Genomic DNA, 17,120 nt, shown 5'->3' with positions numbered 1-17,120 from the left:
CCACAGCCACTCCGTCTTGGAGGGGTTGAGCTTGAGTCGGTTGTCATCCATCCAGATCCGTACGGCTTCCACACACCGGGACATCACTTCGATGGCCTCGTTGGGGTGGTTCGGGGTGGAAAAGTACAGCTGAGTATCATCAGCGTACAGGTGGTATCCCACCCCAAAACCACGGATGATCTCACCCAGCGGCTTCATATATGTGTTGAGCAGGAGTGGCGAGAGGACCGACCCCTGTGGCACCCCACAAGTAAGGGGGCGTAGGGTCGACCTCTCTTCTCCTGCCAACACACGCTGCGTCCGACCAGAAAGGTAGGAGCCGAACCACCGCAAAACGGTGCCCCGGACCCCCAACCCCTCCAGCCGGCGCAGCAGGATACCATGGTCGATGGTATCAAAAGCCGCCGAGAGGTCTAATAGGACCAGGATAGAGGAACAACCTCTATCTCTGGCCCTCCAGAGATCATCCACCAACGCGACCAAGGCCGTCTCCGTGCTGTGACCGGGGCGGAAGCCGGACTGGCGCGGGTCTAGATAATCATTTTCCTCCAGATGACGTGGAAACTGGTAGGCCACCACACTCTCTACAACCTTCGCCAAAAAGGGAAGGTTGGAGACAGGACGATAATTGGCCAGCTCCAAAGGGTCCAAGGAAGGCTTCTTGAGCAAGGGTCTCACCACCGCCTCTTTCAAGGCGGCCGGGAGAGACCCCTCGCTCAACGAAGCATTCACTAGGCCCAGGAGCCAGTCTCGTGTAACCTCCCAGGATGCCAGTACAAGCCAGGAGGGGCACGGGTCCAATAAACATGTGGTGGGTCGCAGTCGTCCACGCATTCTGTCCAAATCCTCGATGGCAACCAAGTCAAACTCCTCCCAGATCGATTCCTCAAGACTCGCCATGGACGTCTCCATTGGACCACTGACAGGGACCCAATCCCTCCGGATTTGAGCGATTTTATCCTGCAGATATTTACCAAATTCCTCTGCCCTGCCCTGTAGTGGGGCCTCCCGCGGCCTCTGAAACAAGAGGGAGCGGGACACCCGAAACAGGGCGGCAGGGCGGTTCTCCGCGGATGCAATGAGAGTGGCACAATATTGGCGTTTGGCCACTCTCAATGCCACAAGGTACGTCCTTAAATGGGCTCGTGCCTGTGTTCGATCAAATTCGGAGCGAGAGGATCTCTAACGACTCTCTAGACGTCTCTTGCGGCATTTCATCACCCTTAGTTCCTCGGTAAACCAAGGGGCCAGGGTGGATCGTTGCCACCGGAGAGGCCGCAAAGGCGCCACCCGGTTCAAGGCCCCGGTAGTCGCATTATTCCACGCGACCACCAGGTCCTCTACCCGGAGGCGGGTCAAGGTTACAGGAGGTGGCCCAAGCTCCGTCTGGAACCTATCAGGTTCCATCAGGCGCCTGGGGCGGAACCATCTGGTACTTTCCGGTTCCGCCTTCCCGCAGCGGGAGGTAGCACCAGGGAAGTCAAGACGAAGGAGTGAGTGATCTGACCATGACAGGGGAGTGATGGTTAAGTCCCCTCCTCCCAGATCACTCAGCCACTGGCCAGAGACAAAAACAAGGTCCAGAGTGTGTCCTCCCTCATGTGTCGGGCCCTGAATCATTTGAGTCAGGTCCATGGCTGTCATGGAAGCCATGAACTCCCGAACCCCCTCTGATGCTTCTCCCATCGATGGCAGGTTAAAATCCCCCATCACTAAAAGTTTGGGGGTCTCAACCGTCACCGATGCGATCAGCTCGAGGAGTTCGGGCAGGGCCGCTGATGTATAGTGAGGAGCCAGGTATACTATCAGCAGGCCCAACTGTCTCCCAGGGCCCCATTTCACAACAAGGGATTCACATCTGGACGTCTGTGGCACAGTAGACTCCCTCGGCTCTAAGTCCTCCCGAATAATTACTGCCACCCCACCGCCCCTTCCCTGGGCCCGGGGCTGGTGAAATGCTCAGTAGCCTGGTGGGCACATTTCCACGAGGGGAAGACCTCCCTCGTGGCCCAACCAGGTCTCCGTTATTCCCGCGAGGTCCGGCTCCCCCTCTAAAATTAGATCGTGAATGAGGGGGGCCTTGTTAACAACGGACCTCGCATTGCATAACAACAGCCTCAGGCCTTGGGTCTGTAACTCTTGACCACCTAGAACGCGGGGGTTGGTACAAGCGACCGGGTGTAACCAGCAACCACGGTCTCCCAACCGACTGTAAGTTCTTAATCTGTCCTCGTATCTGCCCCTCCCTGCGACCGTTGGAATTAAAGAGCCCTGTATAGGAATGATATCCTCCCCCTCCTCCTCCCTTCCGCTCCTTCTGCTCGCGACCACACCTGGAGGCCCAGCTCTCACATCGCTCCTGATCTGACCCACCCACCCCACAACCCCTGAGCCCCCACCCCTACAAATTTTTAAAAAACAACTAACTAAAAAACCCCTAAGTCTCCGCTTCCGAAGTCTCCGCTTCCGCGGAGACTTCGTTAGTTGTTTTTGAAGATCAGGAATGTAATCTATGAAAAAGCATCAAAGCAGCATCAAATGCCTCTATATAATGTAGAAGAATTTAGCAAAGCCTTTTGAATATGGCCAGAATTTTAAGAATTTAGTCAAGTTTTTGCATTTTTCATTTGCTGCTGTGTATTTTGATGGTACTCTGGAGCATGTTTTATTTATTTCCCCAAAGTTGCTGTTAACATAATATGTGAATTGATTTATTGTGTTGAGTACATAGCAAGTAAGGAGATGAGGAGAGAGAAGTAGAGGGAACCTGAAAATGTTTTCACTGGCAGAATTGAAAGAAAATTGGCTTCTAATTAAAGTTGCTGCATATTCATTTACATAGGTATGATTTGAAACAAAAGCACAATTATGCAAGACAGATAGAGTCAGAGTTCTCTTGAAGAATGACTTATTCTGTTAATTTTCTGATTCACTCCGGAATTCACCCTAGCTCAGCATGATTTAAAAAGAAAGAAAGCTTAAAATATAAATATATTACTTTAATTATAATAGTAGCAACCTGTGCATTTATTCCAATTACAACTGGGAACTGACAAGAGTAAGCTTCTTCCAAGCTTTCACTTAATTTTTGCCATCTTCATTTAATTCCTAACTAATCCAAGAAAAAACAGCACCCAAGCTAAATGAGAAAGATTAATTGTCAAGCATATGCATATTTGAACCATTCCCTTCTGATGCAGCTAAACTCGGTATCCACATCTGGCACAGAGGGCAAAAACCAAGACTGAAGCCATCATCTTTCTGTTGCTGCTTTATTATTCATTTATTAATTTAATGACAGGCAACTCCCCACCCCAAAAGAAAAGCCCAGGATCTAGTGATTGGATGCCTTTACATACAGCTTAGAGCAGAAGAGTGCAATGTCGAGCTATTTAGGGGCTACATAGCCACGGAACCCTGAAGATCCCCTAAAAGTTGTCACAAAACTCCAGCTTTGAATGTGAAAGAAGGGGGAAATTACTAAAACCCCTGTGGAGCAATCATGTTAGCTGTGTTTAATTAATGTAATTTGTTTTAATTAAAATGCAAATTAAATCAAATCAAATTGAGTTGCCATCCTGGCCCCAGTTTTGTCTTGGCTTACTATCTGGAGTGCAGCCCTAGTGTGTTAGTTAAAGGCCACTCATCTCTTGTCCTGAAAATGATGTGCTACCTGGTCTGGTGGGATTCTGGGAAAGTGAAAATGGAAACTACAACAGCAACAGCAGCAGTAACAGCATAATCTAGTGCTCCTCAGCAATGAACAGAGTGCTCTCTATGTCTTTATTGCTTTCACAACTTCTGGTGGTAATTGTTCCACTGATCAACTGTTCTGTCAGGAAATTTATCCTTAGTTCTAAGTTGCTTCTCTCCTTGATCAGTTTCCACCCATTGCTTCTTGTTCTACCCTCAGGTGCTTTGGAGAATAGCTTGACTCCCTCTTCTTTGTGGCAGCCCCTGAGATATTGGAACACTGCTATCATGTCACCCCAGTCCTTCATTTCATCAGACTAGATATACCCAGTTCAAGCAACCGTTCTTTTTATTTTTTAGCCTCCAGTCCCCTAATCATGATGCTAACAATGTTCTGTCCTTGGAGCTATATATATTGAATAACAGGGCACTTCAAAATGAAAGCACAGATTCAACAGAACATGAGTAGCTGAAGAGGGAAAAATCTTCATGAAAGTGTAAATACAACAGTGAGCTCCATATGATGAATATTATGAATAACTTCTAGTTTTTCTAACCTCTTGCTTGTAGACCTGGGCCACATGTCTCTTGGGCACCTGGGCTGTCTTGCCGAACATACCATGGTACAAGTTGGCACCGGCGCCATTTGTGTGTCTTCCATCTGCAGAAAACAACAACAACCCAAAATGTCTATGTGAACACAGGTCACACTAATTGTTGTGCTTACTTTCAATAAGTCTAACAAAATGGCAACCTCAAGCTGATCCTTGCTAGCGCTGAAAAATAGGATTATACCTGATGAATAGTTGGATAGCAAAGAAATTTTTTTAAAAAATAACCATCATCAGTCAGAAGAAAGCAATAGCAATCTATTATTTTTTCAGCAACAAAACTACGTACGTGCACCTATCACAGTTTCATTACTTGCAAGATATTCTAAAGACTTTTAAATATAAACAGAAAAATAATTATGTGACTTTCCATTTAACTCCATTTTGCTGTTTACTTACACTGAAATTAAAGTTAAATCTGTTATCTTTACCCTGAATATCTTCATATCTTTTAAAAAAGTGACTGAATGGCCATTTTTGTAGCCAGCGACTAGATCAAAGGTATCAAACTTGGGCTGTCATGTTGCTGTCACATGATGTTTCACAATGTTTTTCCCCTTCATGGAGCCTGGGTGGGTGTGGCCTGCACGAGAAGCATCCGGGCTGAGGGATGCCAGTTTGACACAACTGAACTAGACGGTTACTTGCATATAGAACTTTTCAGTCTAATCTATAACTCCAGGTTTGTCTGATCATCTACCATTCAAGCCCACATCATCTAAAACTTTAATTAGCTTTCTGAAACTAAACCTTTTTCCAGTTTTGAATATATTTACATATATGACCGGCTTTGTATAGTTTCATAAATAAAGGAAAATGGCAAACTGCTATCAAAAAAACCTTCCATTTCCTTCCATGCATGTAAAATGGGTCATATCCAAAACATTTAAGCATGATTCTTGGCCTCCCCAAAAGGTGATTCTTCTGTGTTCTAGAGTGACAGAGGACTAAAGGAGTTTTAGTTAAAAAATAAAATGTCACCTATAAAACACGCAGACAGGAGGAGGATCACAGTCTTTTTCTTCATATAAGGTCTCTGGGCAGTCACGACCCCCATTTGCAGGGAGCTGCAAGATGACTCGATGTCGAGATTGTTTTGTCACAGTAACAACTGACCCTATGAACAAACATACGAACATCCATTTTGCTTCTCTTTTTATTGGACCACTGCACTAAAATTTGAGAAATTAGAAAGACATTGTATAAAACAGCTCTACTAGTTGCTGAATCCTTTAGAATACATTTTAAATATATTTGAAGAACTATAACTAAAACAGACATATTTTAATTACTAGGTTAAAGCAAACTATAAATAAATGATGTAATTGCACAGAAAAAAACAAACAATTTATTATACTGCAATGGTTTATTCCTGAATATTTTATAAACTTCTCACATTTATTTTCAAAGTGATTTTCTCTATATATTCATTTTAGCCATAATGCCCATGATAGCTTACTTTGGAAGCTTATATCTTATGTTTAATATATCATTCACTTGATTTAGGCATCTAAGATAATCAGTATTTCATGGATATCTCTCATTTACAGTCAAATACTGTATTTACCTCTTGCGCTTTCTTCCCGAACTGTGTTGCACCTCTGTGCACCGTCCTGACCCACACCAGAATATTACTTTGATCGTAGATAATCTTGCAGTTTCTATCAACTGTGGGCACTTACTGAGATATTTATATTGCCTGACAAAAGCATTTTTATTGCTGATCAAGAATTAGAAAGATCCAAGTTTATTCTCAATTCAATTGTGAAGCTTTCTGAATGAGTCTATCACAATCTTTCATACTTACCTAACAGAATGGAATACTAAAGGTAATATAGGTGAGGAGGAACAGACTTCTATGAATTTCTTTGTATTCTTGAACGAAAGATGAGATATGAATGCAATTCATAAATAAATCATCTTGTTTAATAGAGATGCCAATCCTGACATCCAGCATAAGTGCTCATTGCTGTCATGTTTACATGGAGGTGCAAATGAAATAAATCTTGATGTTAAAAAGAAACGGCTTTGATATTGCAATTAAAGTAATACCAAAATATTGTCCACCATGAGCATTACTCTATACTTAACACATTGGAGTCACATATCTAGTTTTTCTTCTTTGTTACCATATTAAATATTTCAGGCATTTATTTAAAGCCTAGAGTTTCAAAATGCCTTTTGTTTTTAGTTACAAGTGTAATCTGTCTAATCCTTTATTAGTTGGTAAATACTTTAATTAGCAACCAGAGTGGCTGTAAAAGTAACCCTGTATTGATCACACATTTCACACAACATGGAGCCCAGGCTGTGAACTAAACAGGGTATCTTTTCAATACAACAAGGACAGGATTTAAGCAGAGAGGAGGTGAACACAAACACCATATGCCACAAGGAGATTAACTCACATAAATGAGGAATTATATTATTGACTGTAGCAATAACAGTGCATACATATAGCATGCAGAATTATAATTGCAACCAGTTACATTAAACATCTTTTAGTATGTGCTCAATTAAGATTCCTAAACTTTATCTGCATGATGTTTATTTTTTTCAGAATAGTATTTTAATATCTATAACTTTGATCTTCTACGAAAAATATAGAATAAAAATGGAGGAAAATATCTCTTTATTCTACTATTGCTTATATATTAAAAAGGCATAAACCCTCTGCACTGCTGAATTTGAAGGTGAAATTTATTGGATACTGATATGGTGGTACCCCAGTACTCATCATTAATAGGTTCTGGAATGTGTGTTGAGTACCAAAAATGATGACTACTAAACAATTTTTTCCCATAAGGAATAATGTAGTGAGTCACAAGGCAGCCAACACAGGCAAGTTCTAGCTTATGTATTGAGTACCAAGCAAACAATGAGTACTGGGACAAAATTTGCATGCATTGAGTATCAAATTCGATGAGTTTCAAAGCAGCTGAATTCCAAGGTATTGTATATCAGGTCACTTTCTTAATTTCAATTATGTCCCTCCATAAAGTGAGCAAATTAAATCAATACCAGCACAATGTCAACTCAAAAGCATTTCTGCTTAAAACCATATTAATATTTACTAAACTGAGATATCTACCTCAATAAGAATGTTAGGCTTTAATCCATGGATCAAAAAAAAAGATCAGAAGAAATGATGAAGGCTATTTACTAAAAGATAATGATCTTAGAAGGGGGAAATAAATATGACAATCACTAAGAATTATAGATATCTTCCAAATAGTGGTTTTGGTGGTCAAGATTGTGAAGAAGATGGAACTCATTAGCTTCAATTTATAGTTTTCAGTATTTATTTTTACTGTTTGTTCAAGGGATTTTTTAATTTGTTAATGCATTTATTTTTCATTTGATTTGATTCAATTTACATATAGATATGTGACGTCTTAATCAGGATAGGCTACAAATCAATCTATTAAATAAAATTACTGAAAACAGAGACAGACAGACAGACAGACAGACATTTGTTATCTTCCTACAAAGGTCTGATGTAGAAAGGTTTGTTCTGGAACAGAAAGTTATCATACACATTATTTTCCTCTGGCCATTTTTAAAAGGCTGAAAGAGATTCTTGATACAGGTATATTACATTTCATACATTTCCTCCCGAACAGGGAAAAAAAAAACTTGTTATTTTCTAATCAAGCCTATAGCACCAGAATGCTAAAATAATTGACCAATAAAGTAGAGTTTCAATGCGTTTTGGAAGTAATTGCAGCATATTTAATTACTGTTCATTTAATTCTAGTGAGTTTATTAGCAGCCCCTGAAAAATAAGCTACTGTTAAAACTAAAAGTTATACTTGCCTAAATCACATTGAAATCTCACAACATAAACCTTGAAGACTTGTGATGAGGTTAACAGCTTGGAGAAGGAATTCAAATTATTTATCTATAAAACACAAGCACAGTACCTTCTTGACATAAAGAAGGGCACAGTGTCCAATCACTGTAAGGAGTCACAATGCAGTCTTTCCTGCAGGGCAATAAACAAGGTCTAACAGTTTCAGGACGAAGGTTTTCGGGACACCTATAAAAAACAATGAAAAGATTAAATGTACAGTAAAAACCATATGGTACTTGTCAAAGTGATAATAGAAAAGGAAAGATGAAAAGGATTTTTTAAAAAGAATATGTCATTATCTTTCAGAATCATGGATCACTTGGTTCATTTTTTCCACATTGATATTTCTGTACCTAGTGTTTGTTTTTTCATTCTAATAATTCAGAAGAAACCTCTATTAAACCATAATAACTGAAAAATATCATTAAAATTTTCTCTATACTCAAGAGAATTTCAGTAGTTTTGCGGTTATGCAATGGAATACAATTTTGTGTTTTCACCGTAATTCAGTAGTAACTATACCAGGATAATTTCATAGGCTGATCTCAGTCATAAGTTTTATTAACAGGAAGCTAATAAATGGAAGCTGTATCTGAAGTCTGGAAAGATATTTTGTTTTGTGCAAGAAATAGGAAGGGGAATTTACTCCAGGGAAATACACACTAGCCTGATTAAATCAGAAGGCAATAAACTGCCAGATCATAATTCAACATGGATTATAAAACAACTGAAAACAACATTATTACCATATGGTAGGTTCGTCATATTATTCTGTATTATTCCCTTACTCAACTGTTCATCCAAAGGCGTCTTGCATATTCCATCTTCTGATCATAGTATTTGTTTTCTTTCCTTTAAATCAAGGTTATAATTACATCTGCAGCTATCTCTCTTTCTCTCTCAGACTTCCAACCCTATTCAAGGTCAAATTAAACTGAAGTAATATAAACTGAACTCTGTTACTCTAAAGATAAAGCCAATAATATTGATTATATCTTTTCCCACCAATTCTTTTTATTAAGAGAAGTAAAAACATGGTTCTCATTTGCACTTTTATGTACACCTTCTCCTCTTTAAAACCTTATTAAATGACATGAGCATGATGGTTCAAGAGATTAACTAACATATTTCTGTTCTTCCTTCACAAGACTTCATCTATTATATATTGCTATTATCTTATTGGAAACCTAGTAATCAATAGATCCATTTGGAAACAACACTTTAAATAGATACAGCTGTTTTATAAGCCGGAACAAAATGCTGTAGTTTCAATCCAATGCATTTGTATGAACAAATGTGGACTTGTTTTTAATATTATTCTGTTCTGAGTTCCATTCTACCATGGAATTATGCCCTAATATATCTATAAATACAAGTACTTTAGAAGACATTTAGGTACTAGCATTATATTTACTTTTTGGGTGGTACTTGTCCCATGTTGAGTCTCACACAGATGACTTTCCTCGTTTGCATTCCAACAGCACAGGTGGCTTCTCCATTCCAACCTGCAGAAGAGTTGAATGCGGACACAGAAGTATCTTCTATGCATTGCCCCCACTGTCCAGTCTGCCAGTGATAAACTGTACAAGGATGATCATTGCAATTGCGTGTTTCCTGTAGCATGCTGCTATTTGGGCACTGAAGACCACCTACAAGAAATAATGTTGGAGTATATAATAGGGGAAATTAAAAAAAATTGTAACTATAATGGGGAATGAATACAAAATATAACTAGTATCCCTATTCTCTCACCCCAAAAACATCATTTTAAACAAGGTAGGTGGAAAAAAATAGACAAACATTCAGCTGTTTGTTATGCTAAGATTTTGACTGAATGGGCTCTTCAGCAGCCTGAATGCTTTTCTCTGAAAACAAAATGAAATACATCCATACATCTAGAAAACATACGGAAAGGGATCTTGTCCAGTCTTTTCTCTGATTATATGCTTTTCTATGTCAGAATCTTTTGTTTAAAATCAAAGGCTAAAATTATACATTCATCTACAACTTTCAATGGTATCTTTTTGCCATTAGATATTGAATAAAGGGTAGAATTATCTCAACTTGTGCCCCAGTTTGTATTATTTCGTCTTCTCCATATTCCACAACTGAACAGTTCCAGAATTAATTCACCATGCCATTATTTTTTTATTGTTTTAATTAAACAAAAAACACACACAAAAACATTCTTCATTACATCTTCCAGAAAGCATGTCGATTGGTTACAATTAAATTTCGTGTGTTACTACAATCATTCTTTATATTTCATTCATATTGAATTGTACATTTTAAATCAAAAATCTTTATACCATCAATAAACCATCATTCTCATTTAACTATATTTGTTTAGACGTGCTTTTGTCTAGAATATATTTATATTATAATAAATCTAGACAAAAATTTATTGCTAGAATTTATAAGTACCCCGGAGAGATTACATCTTTATAACAAAATCTAAACAACAACAAAAATTAATAAAATTAGTAAATCTTTTCCCCAGGTCCCATATTATAGTTTATATCCAAATTGTTTTTACCAGTTAGAGTTATTATTTCATTATTATTGTCATGATGTGTTATCTGTTAACGAATAAACATTTTAAAAACGAAAACATTCTATAAGCAGCTACAACGTTCTACTTATTTATCACCTAGAATTAACTAATTTTTTATTTTTATTTTTATTATTTTTTTCCCATTCAATTATGTTTTATTTGGGTTTCACCATTTTTAACTTTCTTATTTTACCCATAGCTATTATTTTTAAGTTTTGTTACATTCCTTCATTGATTCTTGTTTCTTTCCTCCATCCACCTATACCATTTATCCCATATCTGGTAGAATTCTGATTCTTCTTTTCCCTGAATTTCTTTAGTTAGTTTGTCCATTTCAGCACAGTCCAAAACCTTTCTTATTATTTCATCTTCACTTGGAGTTAGTTTGTTTTTCCATTTCTGGGCATAGGCAATCCTTGCCGCCGTTATTATATGTAGTATTAAATACTGGATTTCTTTTTTATATTTTGCAGACATTATTCCTAATAAGAAGATTTCCAGTTTCCATTCTATTTTAACTCCCGTTATTGCCTCCAGCCAATTTTTGTCTTTTTCCAAAACTTTTTAGCCTCCTCACAGGTCCACCATAAATGGTAATACATTCCACCATGCCATTATTTTATTATATCTGAACGGGGAAACTTTGGTCAATAAGTCTAGGAAAGTTCAGCATCTGAACATAGATTCAAATTAAGAGGGTAACAGTCAATATTTTCAATTCTTATAACCAAAGATCCCTAGTTAGAATATAATGGGAAAATATGAGTAATTATAAGCAGAAAAGAGAGCCAAGGTTTATGAGTCTTTTGATACATCTGAACTATGTCATTATAGGTAAAGGTTCCCCTCATACATATGTCACTCCTGACTCTAGGGGTGGTGCTCATATCCATTTCAAAGCTGAAGAGCCAGCACTGTCCAAAGATGTATCCATAGTCATGTGACCAGTGTGACTAAATGCTGAAGGTGTACAAAACACTGTTACCTTCCCACCAAAGGTGGTTCCTATTTTTCTACTTGCTTTTTACATGCTTTCGAACTACTAGGTTGGTGGAAGCTGAGACAAGTAACAGGAGCTCACTCCATTACATGGCGCTAGGGATTCGAACCACCAAACTGCTGATCTTTCTGATCGACAAGCTCAGCGTTTTAGCCACTGAGCCACTGTATCCCTCCTATGTCATTATAGTTGCCCCATATTATACTGAATTCTTAGATACAATACGTAATAACTTAATTTAAATTGATATAAGAGATTGTGGATGTTTAATCTAAAAATCCTTTAGATAAATAGATTGACAATAGTAAAAATCAAATTAGCATTAAGAGACTATTTTCATTGGCTACCATTGTGTCTTCAAATGAATATCACTAACAAATAAAATATTAATGGAAAATTACAACCTCTCTCTCCATTGACCATATTAATTGATAAGAGTTATTTTTTGTAGGGTTAATTTCATTTTCATTTTCCTATCCAAGCATACAGAAGAAATGAAGTATTTTGGTGACCTTGTATTGTTTACCTTTGCAATATTGGAAATTCAATGAGAAAGAAAATATCATCACTTGGAATAGAGGCACTGGACACTGTAATAATCTGGTTTAGAAAATTTGCCTTTCTAGCCTACTCTGCACATTTTGATTAATATGCCTACTATTAGTCTCAGACTAATATGTAGCCTTCCCTTCTTGATGCTTAAACTATGATCCTATTTCCATATTTCTTTTCCCAAATACAGTGTAAGAACTTCAGAGAAAGTAGAAGAGGATAAAGGTTTAATAAAGCAAAACAAGAGGTAAATAGCATAGCTTCTTCTGTCATTTACACTCTTTACACTTGATTGGAAAAGGCTTCTCCTATGTAAATATACAGAATTAATCTCTCTCTCTCTCTCTCTCTTTATTCTAATGTTTAGCTGACAACAATTAACCAGGTGTAATCCTGCTGTTCTTTTAAGAGCAGATGAATTTGGCCAGATGCTACCACCAAACATGGCTGATCAGACTCAATTATAAACAAATATGGCCCCTGAACTTATGCAGTGATGAAGTTACAAAAATAAAATCCTATGCATAACCATTTCTTGGTTCTCAAATGGATTTATTGTCAGGTTAGATTATTTAGAACTATGTTTTATGTTACAAACAATATTACTGCAGAAATCACTGGGTCTATGTGTGAGAGAAATTTCTTACACTGTCTATCAATAGGGACTGAACAATTTCTTCAATGTTACATACATGAGACCCCAAACAGTTAGTTTTATATTCTGTTAATTAAAGTTTAATGATCATTAACACTCATTAGTAACTGAATGAGCATTACCATACATCAGTGCAGAATATTAAGTGGAACTATGGAGATACTATCATATCAAAGCATAAATAGATTCATTAGAGGAATTAATCAACTAAATGCTTTCAGGCAAAAATTAGTTGAGTTGTAAGACTTCAGATATGTATAATCCAATAGGACACATGCATGAAAATAAAGAAACATGTTTACAAAACATGCAGTCTGTATACTACAAAAAAAGTAATGCTAATGTAAAGACAGCCTACTCTGTTTCTGTTCACCTATAATACTAGTAATAGTATACTAGTGCTAGGAAGTAAGAGTTTTAAATACATGAGGGATTAATTATTTATTTTCTATTTTTATAAAGCAACTAAAGGTGGATATTTAGATGTGTGTGCATGTATACACTAACTGCATCTTAGAAAGAGGTAGCATAAGCAATTTTCTTTCTTTCTCCATTTTATCTTTTCTTAATTTCAGAGTTTTCATCATGATTGTAAGGCACCAAGTTAAAGATGCCTGCATTATCCTTCCTATATAAGAAAGAGATGACCAAAAGTCATGTTATCATGTGATTCAGAAAGAAGATTGATAATTATTTAGCTATGGCAATGGCCATCAGAAGACATGTTGTACAATTAATTAAGCCACAGACTTAATTTTTCTACTTATTATATTCTGTTGCTATTTTGACACCAATTCTTCTATTGATTTGAATATAAGAGTTTGCAGGAAATAATATCTACTAGTCTCCCTTGAGTTTGACCTACATATGCCATAATTGGTTTCTAGTGTGCTTCAAGAACTATTGTAAATAGTAGCGATGTGCATATTGGGGGAAATGTTACACTGTTTACTGATTATTTAGATTATCAGGCACCAATTTTTGTTCTCTGATCTGGAAATAATTAGCTTGGTTATGACACCTATGAAAAAGCCAGATCTACTTGCATAATTTAAGTATGATATTCAGAAAGGTGTAAGGAATGCCATGTGACTAAACTGCTTTGTCATCAAAAACATCCACCCTGATAATTGCTAAAATACAGTAACATTCCTAATCTTGCAGGGAGGATAATCTGATATAGTCAGATATTCCCCGTGTTACTACGTAAAAGAAGCTTCTTAAATTTGCTACAGTCTAAGATGAGTTTCATTTCACACAGAGATAAATGATCTGCATTAACAGCATCTTAATCATCTTCCAGATTCTGGGATAATTTTTGCCAAATCTGAAAACCTGTTATCTCTTGTCTTTCCCCATTATCTGAATATATTTCAATAATGGCACTTGCTTAAATATCGGCTCCCAGCCATTGTTGCAGGTTTAGCAATACGTTAGATATCTAAAATGTTCCATACTGGGTGTGAACAAAGGAATATAGTTAATATCTATTGCCTTAGAGAAGCTAAGAGCTTAAGGCTCAATATTACTTCTTTACATGGCTCTCAAGCCTTTAGCATCATGAAAAATTAAGCATGAAACAATTTGAGGCTCATTTGTGACTCATAAATCATAGAGCTGGAGTACCTTTGCTTGGAAAAGCCTCCACCTTCCTGTTGAAAAAGCTTTTAAAAATGTATTTATAGGCTGCCATATGCCAAGGGCTTAGAGGTGGAGAGAGTAACAGATGTTTTGAATTATAAAAGTAGATCTATTCCTCCCTTTGGACTCCTAGTAGATTTGTCCCATAGTTTTGGGGAAAAGAGAAATTTGAAAACACATACAGTTTCTCACATCTATTTCTTTGCTCTCTCTCTCTACTACCCTCTCTCACATAGAGGGAGGAAGGGGGAAGAGAGAAGGAGACAGAGAGAGACAGAGAGTAAGCAACAGAAATGGACATATTGATTACAGGAGAAAAGATAACTTTCCAAAACAATAGCTGACAGGAACAAGCAATCCCTATATTGCTTCAAACATATTTCTTCTAAGAGAAAGCTTCTGAATTTTTAGTAACATTTTGACCAGAAACTAGTACTGCTTTAGTCTGCAGGAAGACTAAAACTACTTTTACTGAGATTGACCATTGGCTTACCTGAAGGGTCCTTTTCTGTACACCGCGGGAGAGTCCAAGCAATGGGTTAATTCAGTCTGCTTGCCCTTAGGACTGAGGAACTATTTTTTCTTAAGCCACACCTCCTCCTGGTGTGCTCAATCCCCCAGAATTCTTTGAAGGAGTCAGTTCGTGCGGACGGAGCGAAGCGTCCAAGATGATGTACTGTTGACACGAGGAACCCGAATCCCGGCCTTGAGAGCCAGGGTGGGTTGGACTCTCCCGCGGTGTACAGAAAAGGACCCTTCAGGTAAGCCAATGGTCATTTTCCTGTACACCGCTTGGAGAGTCCAAGCAATGGGACATACCAAAGTTATTGTCCATCTGGGTGGGCAGAAGAAGGCTCCCGGGATTCGGTCTCTGACACAACCGCCTGGAGCACACGCCTGCCGAAAGACGCCTCAGCCGAGGCGAAAATGTCCAGTTTATAGTGTCGCACAAATGGAGAAGGAGAGGACCACGTAGCGGCCCTGCAGATGTCCAGGATCGAGGCCTGGGTGGCCCAGGCCGCTGAAGTAGCAGCACTTCGTGTGGAGTGTGCAGTGATGCCGCGCGGAACGGCTTTGGATTGACTTTCATAGGCAGTCGCAATGCAAGCGCGAAGCCACCTGCCAATTGTGGAGGAAGTGACCTTCTTCCCTAGGGAACCGGGCTGGAAGGAGAGGAAAAGAGCCTCTGATTTCCTGAATTCCGCAGTACGAGCGATGTAGACCTTCAGGGCCCTCCTGACATCAAGATTGTGCCAGGATCGCTCTCTGGGATGCGACGGATGAGGACAAAAATTTGGCAACACAATGTCTTGCGCTCTATGGAACCATGAGTTTACTTTGGGGGTAAAGGTCGGGTCCAGCCTCAAAATGACCCTGTCAGGGTGGATGACGCACAGATCCTGGCGAACAGAGAGAGCCGCCAGCTCCGAAATCCGGCGAGCTGACGTGATGGCAATCAAGAAGGCCGTCTTCAGCGTCAGGAATCGAAGAGAAGTAGTGCGTAAAGGCTCGAATGGAGGGCCAGAGAGGGCCCGCAGGACCACGGACAGCTGCCAAGTAGGATAGCGATGAACGGTGGGAGGGCGAAGGTTAGAAGCGCCCTTGAGGAAAAGACGCACCTTCGGGATTTTGCTGAGAGGCAAAAGGTGGTCGCCCGACCAGACAGTAGACAAAGCCGCCACTTGGCGTCGAAGGGTGTTCGGGGCCAGGCCCTTGTTGAGTCCCGCTTGAAGGAAGTCAAGCACTCTGGGAACAGGCGCGGTCGTCGGCTCGATGAGCAGCTCCTCACACCACTTGGCGAAGGCGGCCCAGGACGCATCATAAATCCTAGTGGTTGAAGGGCGTCTAGCCGCCTGAATGGTGTTCACTACCTCCTCCGACAGGCCTTGGTCTTTTAGTTGGTCCCCCTCAAGTGCCAGACGGCCAACTGGAGCCACTGGGGCTCTGGGTGAATCACGGCCCCCTGGCTGAGGGAGATCTGGTCCGGAGGAATGCGCCACGGAGGAGACACCGACAGGTGGACAAGGTCGGCAAACCACGACCTGCGGGGCCAATGCGGGGCCACGAGAAGGACCTCTGCTCCCTCTGCGATGACTTTGGAGATGAATTGAGGAAGGAGAGGCAGGGGAGGGAAGGCATACAGTAGCTCGCGGGGCCACTTGCAACGCAGTGCGTCTGTCCCCTCCGCCCCCGGGGTGAAGAACCGGGAGTAGAAGCGGTCGAGCTGCTTGTTGTCCCTTGACGCAAACAGGTCTACGGCCGGAGTCCCGAATCTGTCGGACATCTGGTGGAACAGGCGAGGGTCCAGTTTCCACTCCGCAGGATCTATGGTCGTCCTGCTCAGCCAGTCGGCCTGTGTGTTGTCCACTCCGGAGATATGGTCGGAGCGAAGGGATTCCAGATGGCGCTCCGCCCAGCGTCCCAGGGACTCCGCCTCTCTCATCAGTGCTCTGGATCTGGTGCCGCCCTGACGGTTGATGTGGGCCTTGGTGGCCACATTGTCCGTCATCAGAAGCACATGTTGACGATGGATGGGCCGGCTGAAATGTCGCAGGGCCAGG

General features: G+C 40.0%; 1 protein-coding gene across 7 annotated transcripts in view; it reads right to left on the bottom strand.

The window, feature by feature from the left end:
- The window catches only part of THSD7A (thrombospondin type 1 domain containing 7A), a 342,001-nt gene that overhangs the window by 74,384 nt on the left and 250,497 nt on the right, over nucleotides 1–17,120 (bottom strand). For all 7 annotated transcript variants that reach the window (XM_081970895.1, XM_081970893.1, XM_081970890.1 and 4 more), the window contains 4 exons: nucleotides 9,572–9,806; nucleotides 8,228–8,343; nucleotides 5,286–5,421; nucleotides 4,251–4,354 (listed from right to left, as the gene is read on the bottom strand). In XM_081970895.1, coding sequence (XP_081827021.1) covers nucleotides 4,251–4,354; nucleotides 5,286–5,421; nucleotides 8,228–8,343; nucleotides 9,572–9,806 — 591 coding nt within the window. The remainder of the gene's footprint in view (nucleotides 1–4,250; nucleotides 4,355–5,285; nucleotides 5,422–8,227; nucleotides 8,344–9,571; nucleotides 9,807–17,120) is intronic.

The sequence above is a fragment of the Natrix helvetica genome (genome assembly GCF_964273705.1).
Source record: "Natrix helvetica genome assembly, chromosome: Z".
Taxonomy (NCBI): domain Eukaryota; kingdom Metazoa; phylum Chordata; class Lepidosauria; order Squamata; family Natricidae; genus Natrix; species Natrix helvetica.
Note: the sequence above shows the minus strand (reverse complement) of the source record. Positions and strands in the feature narration are given on the sequence as shown.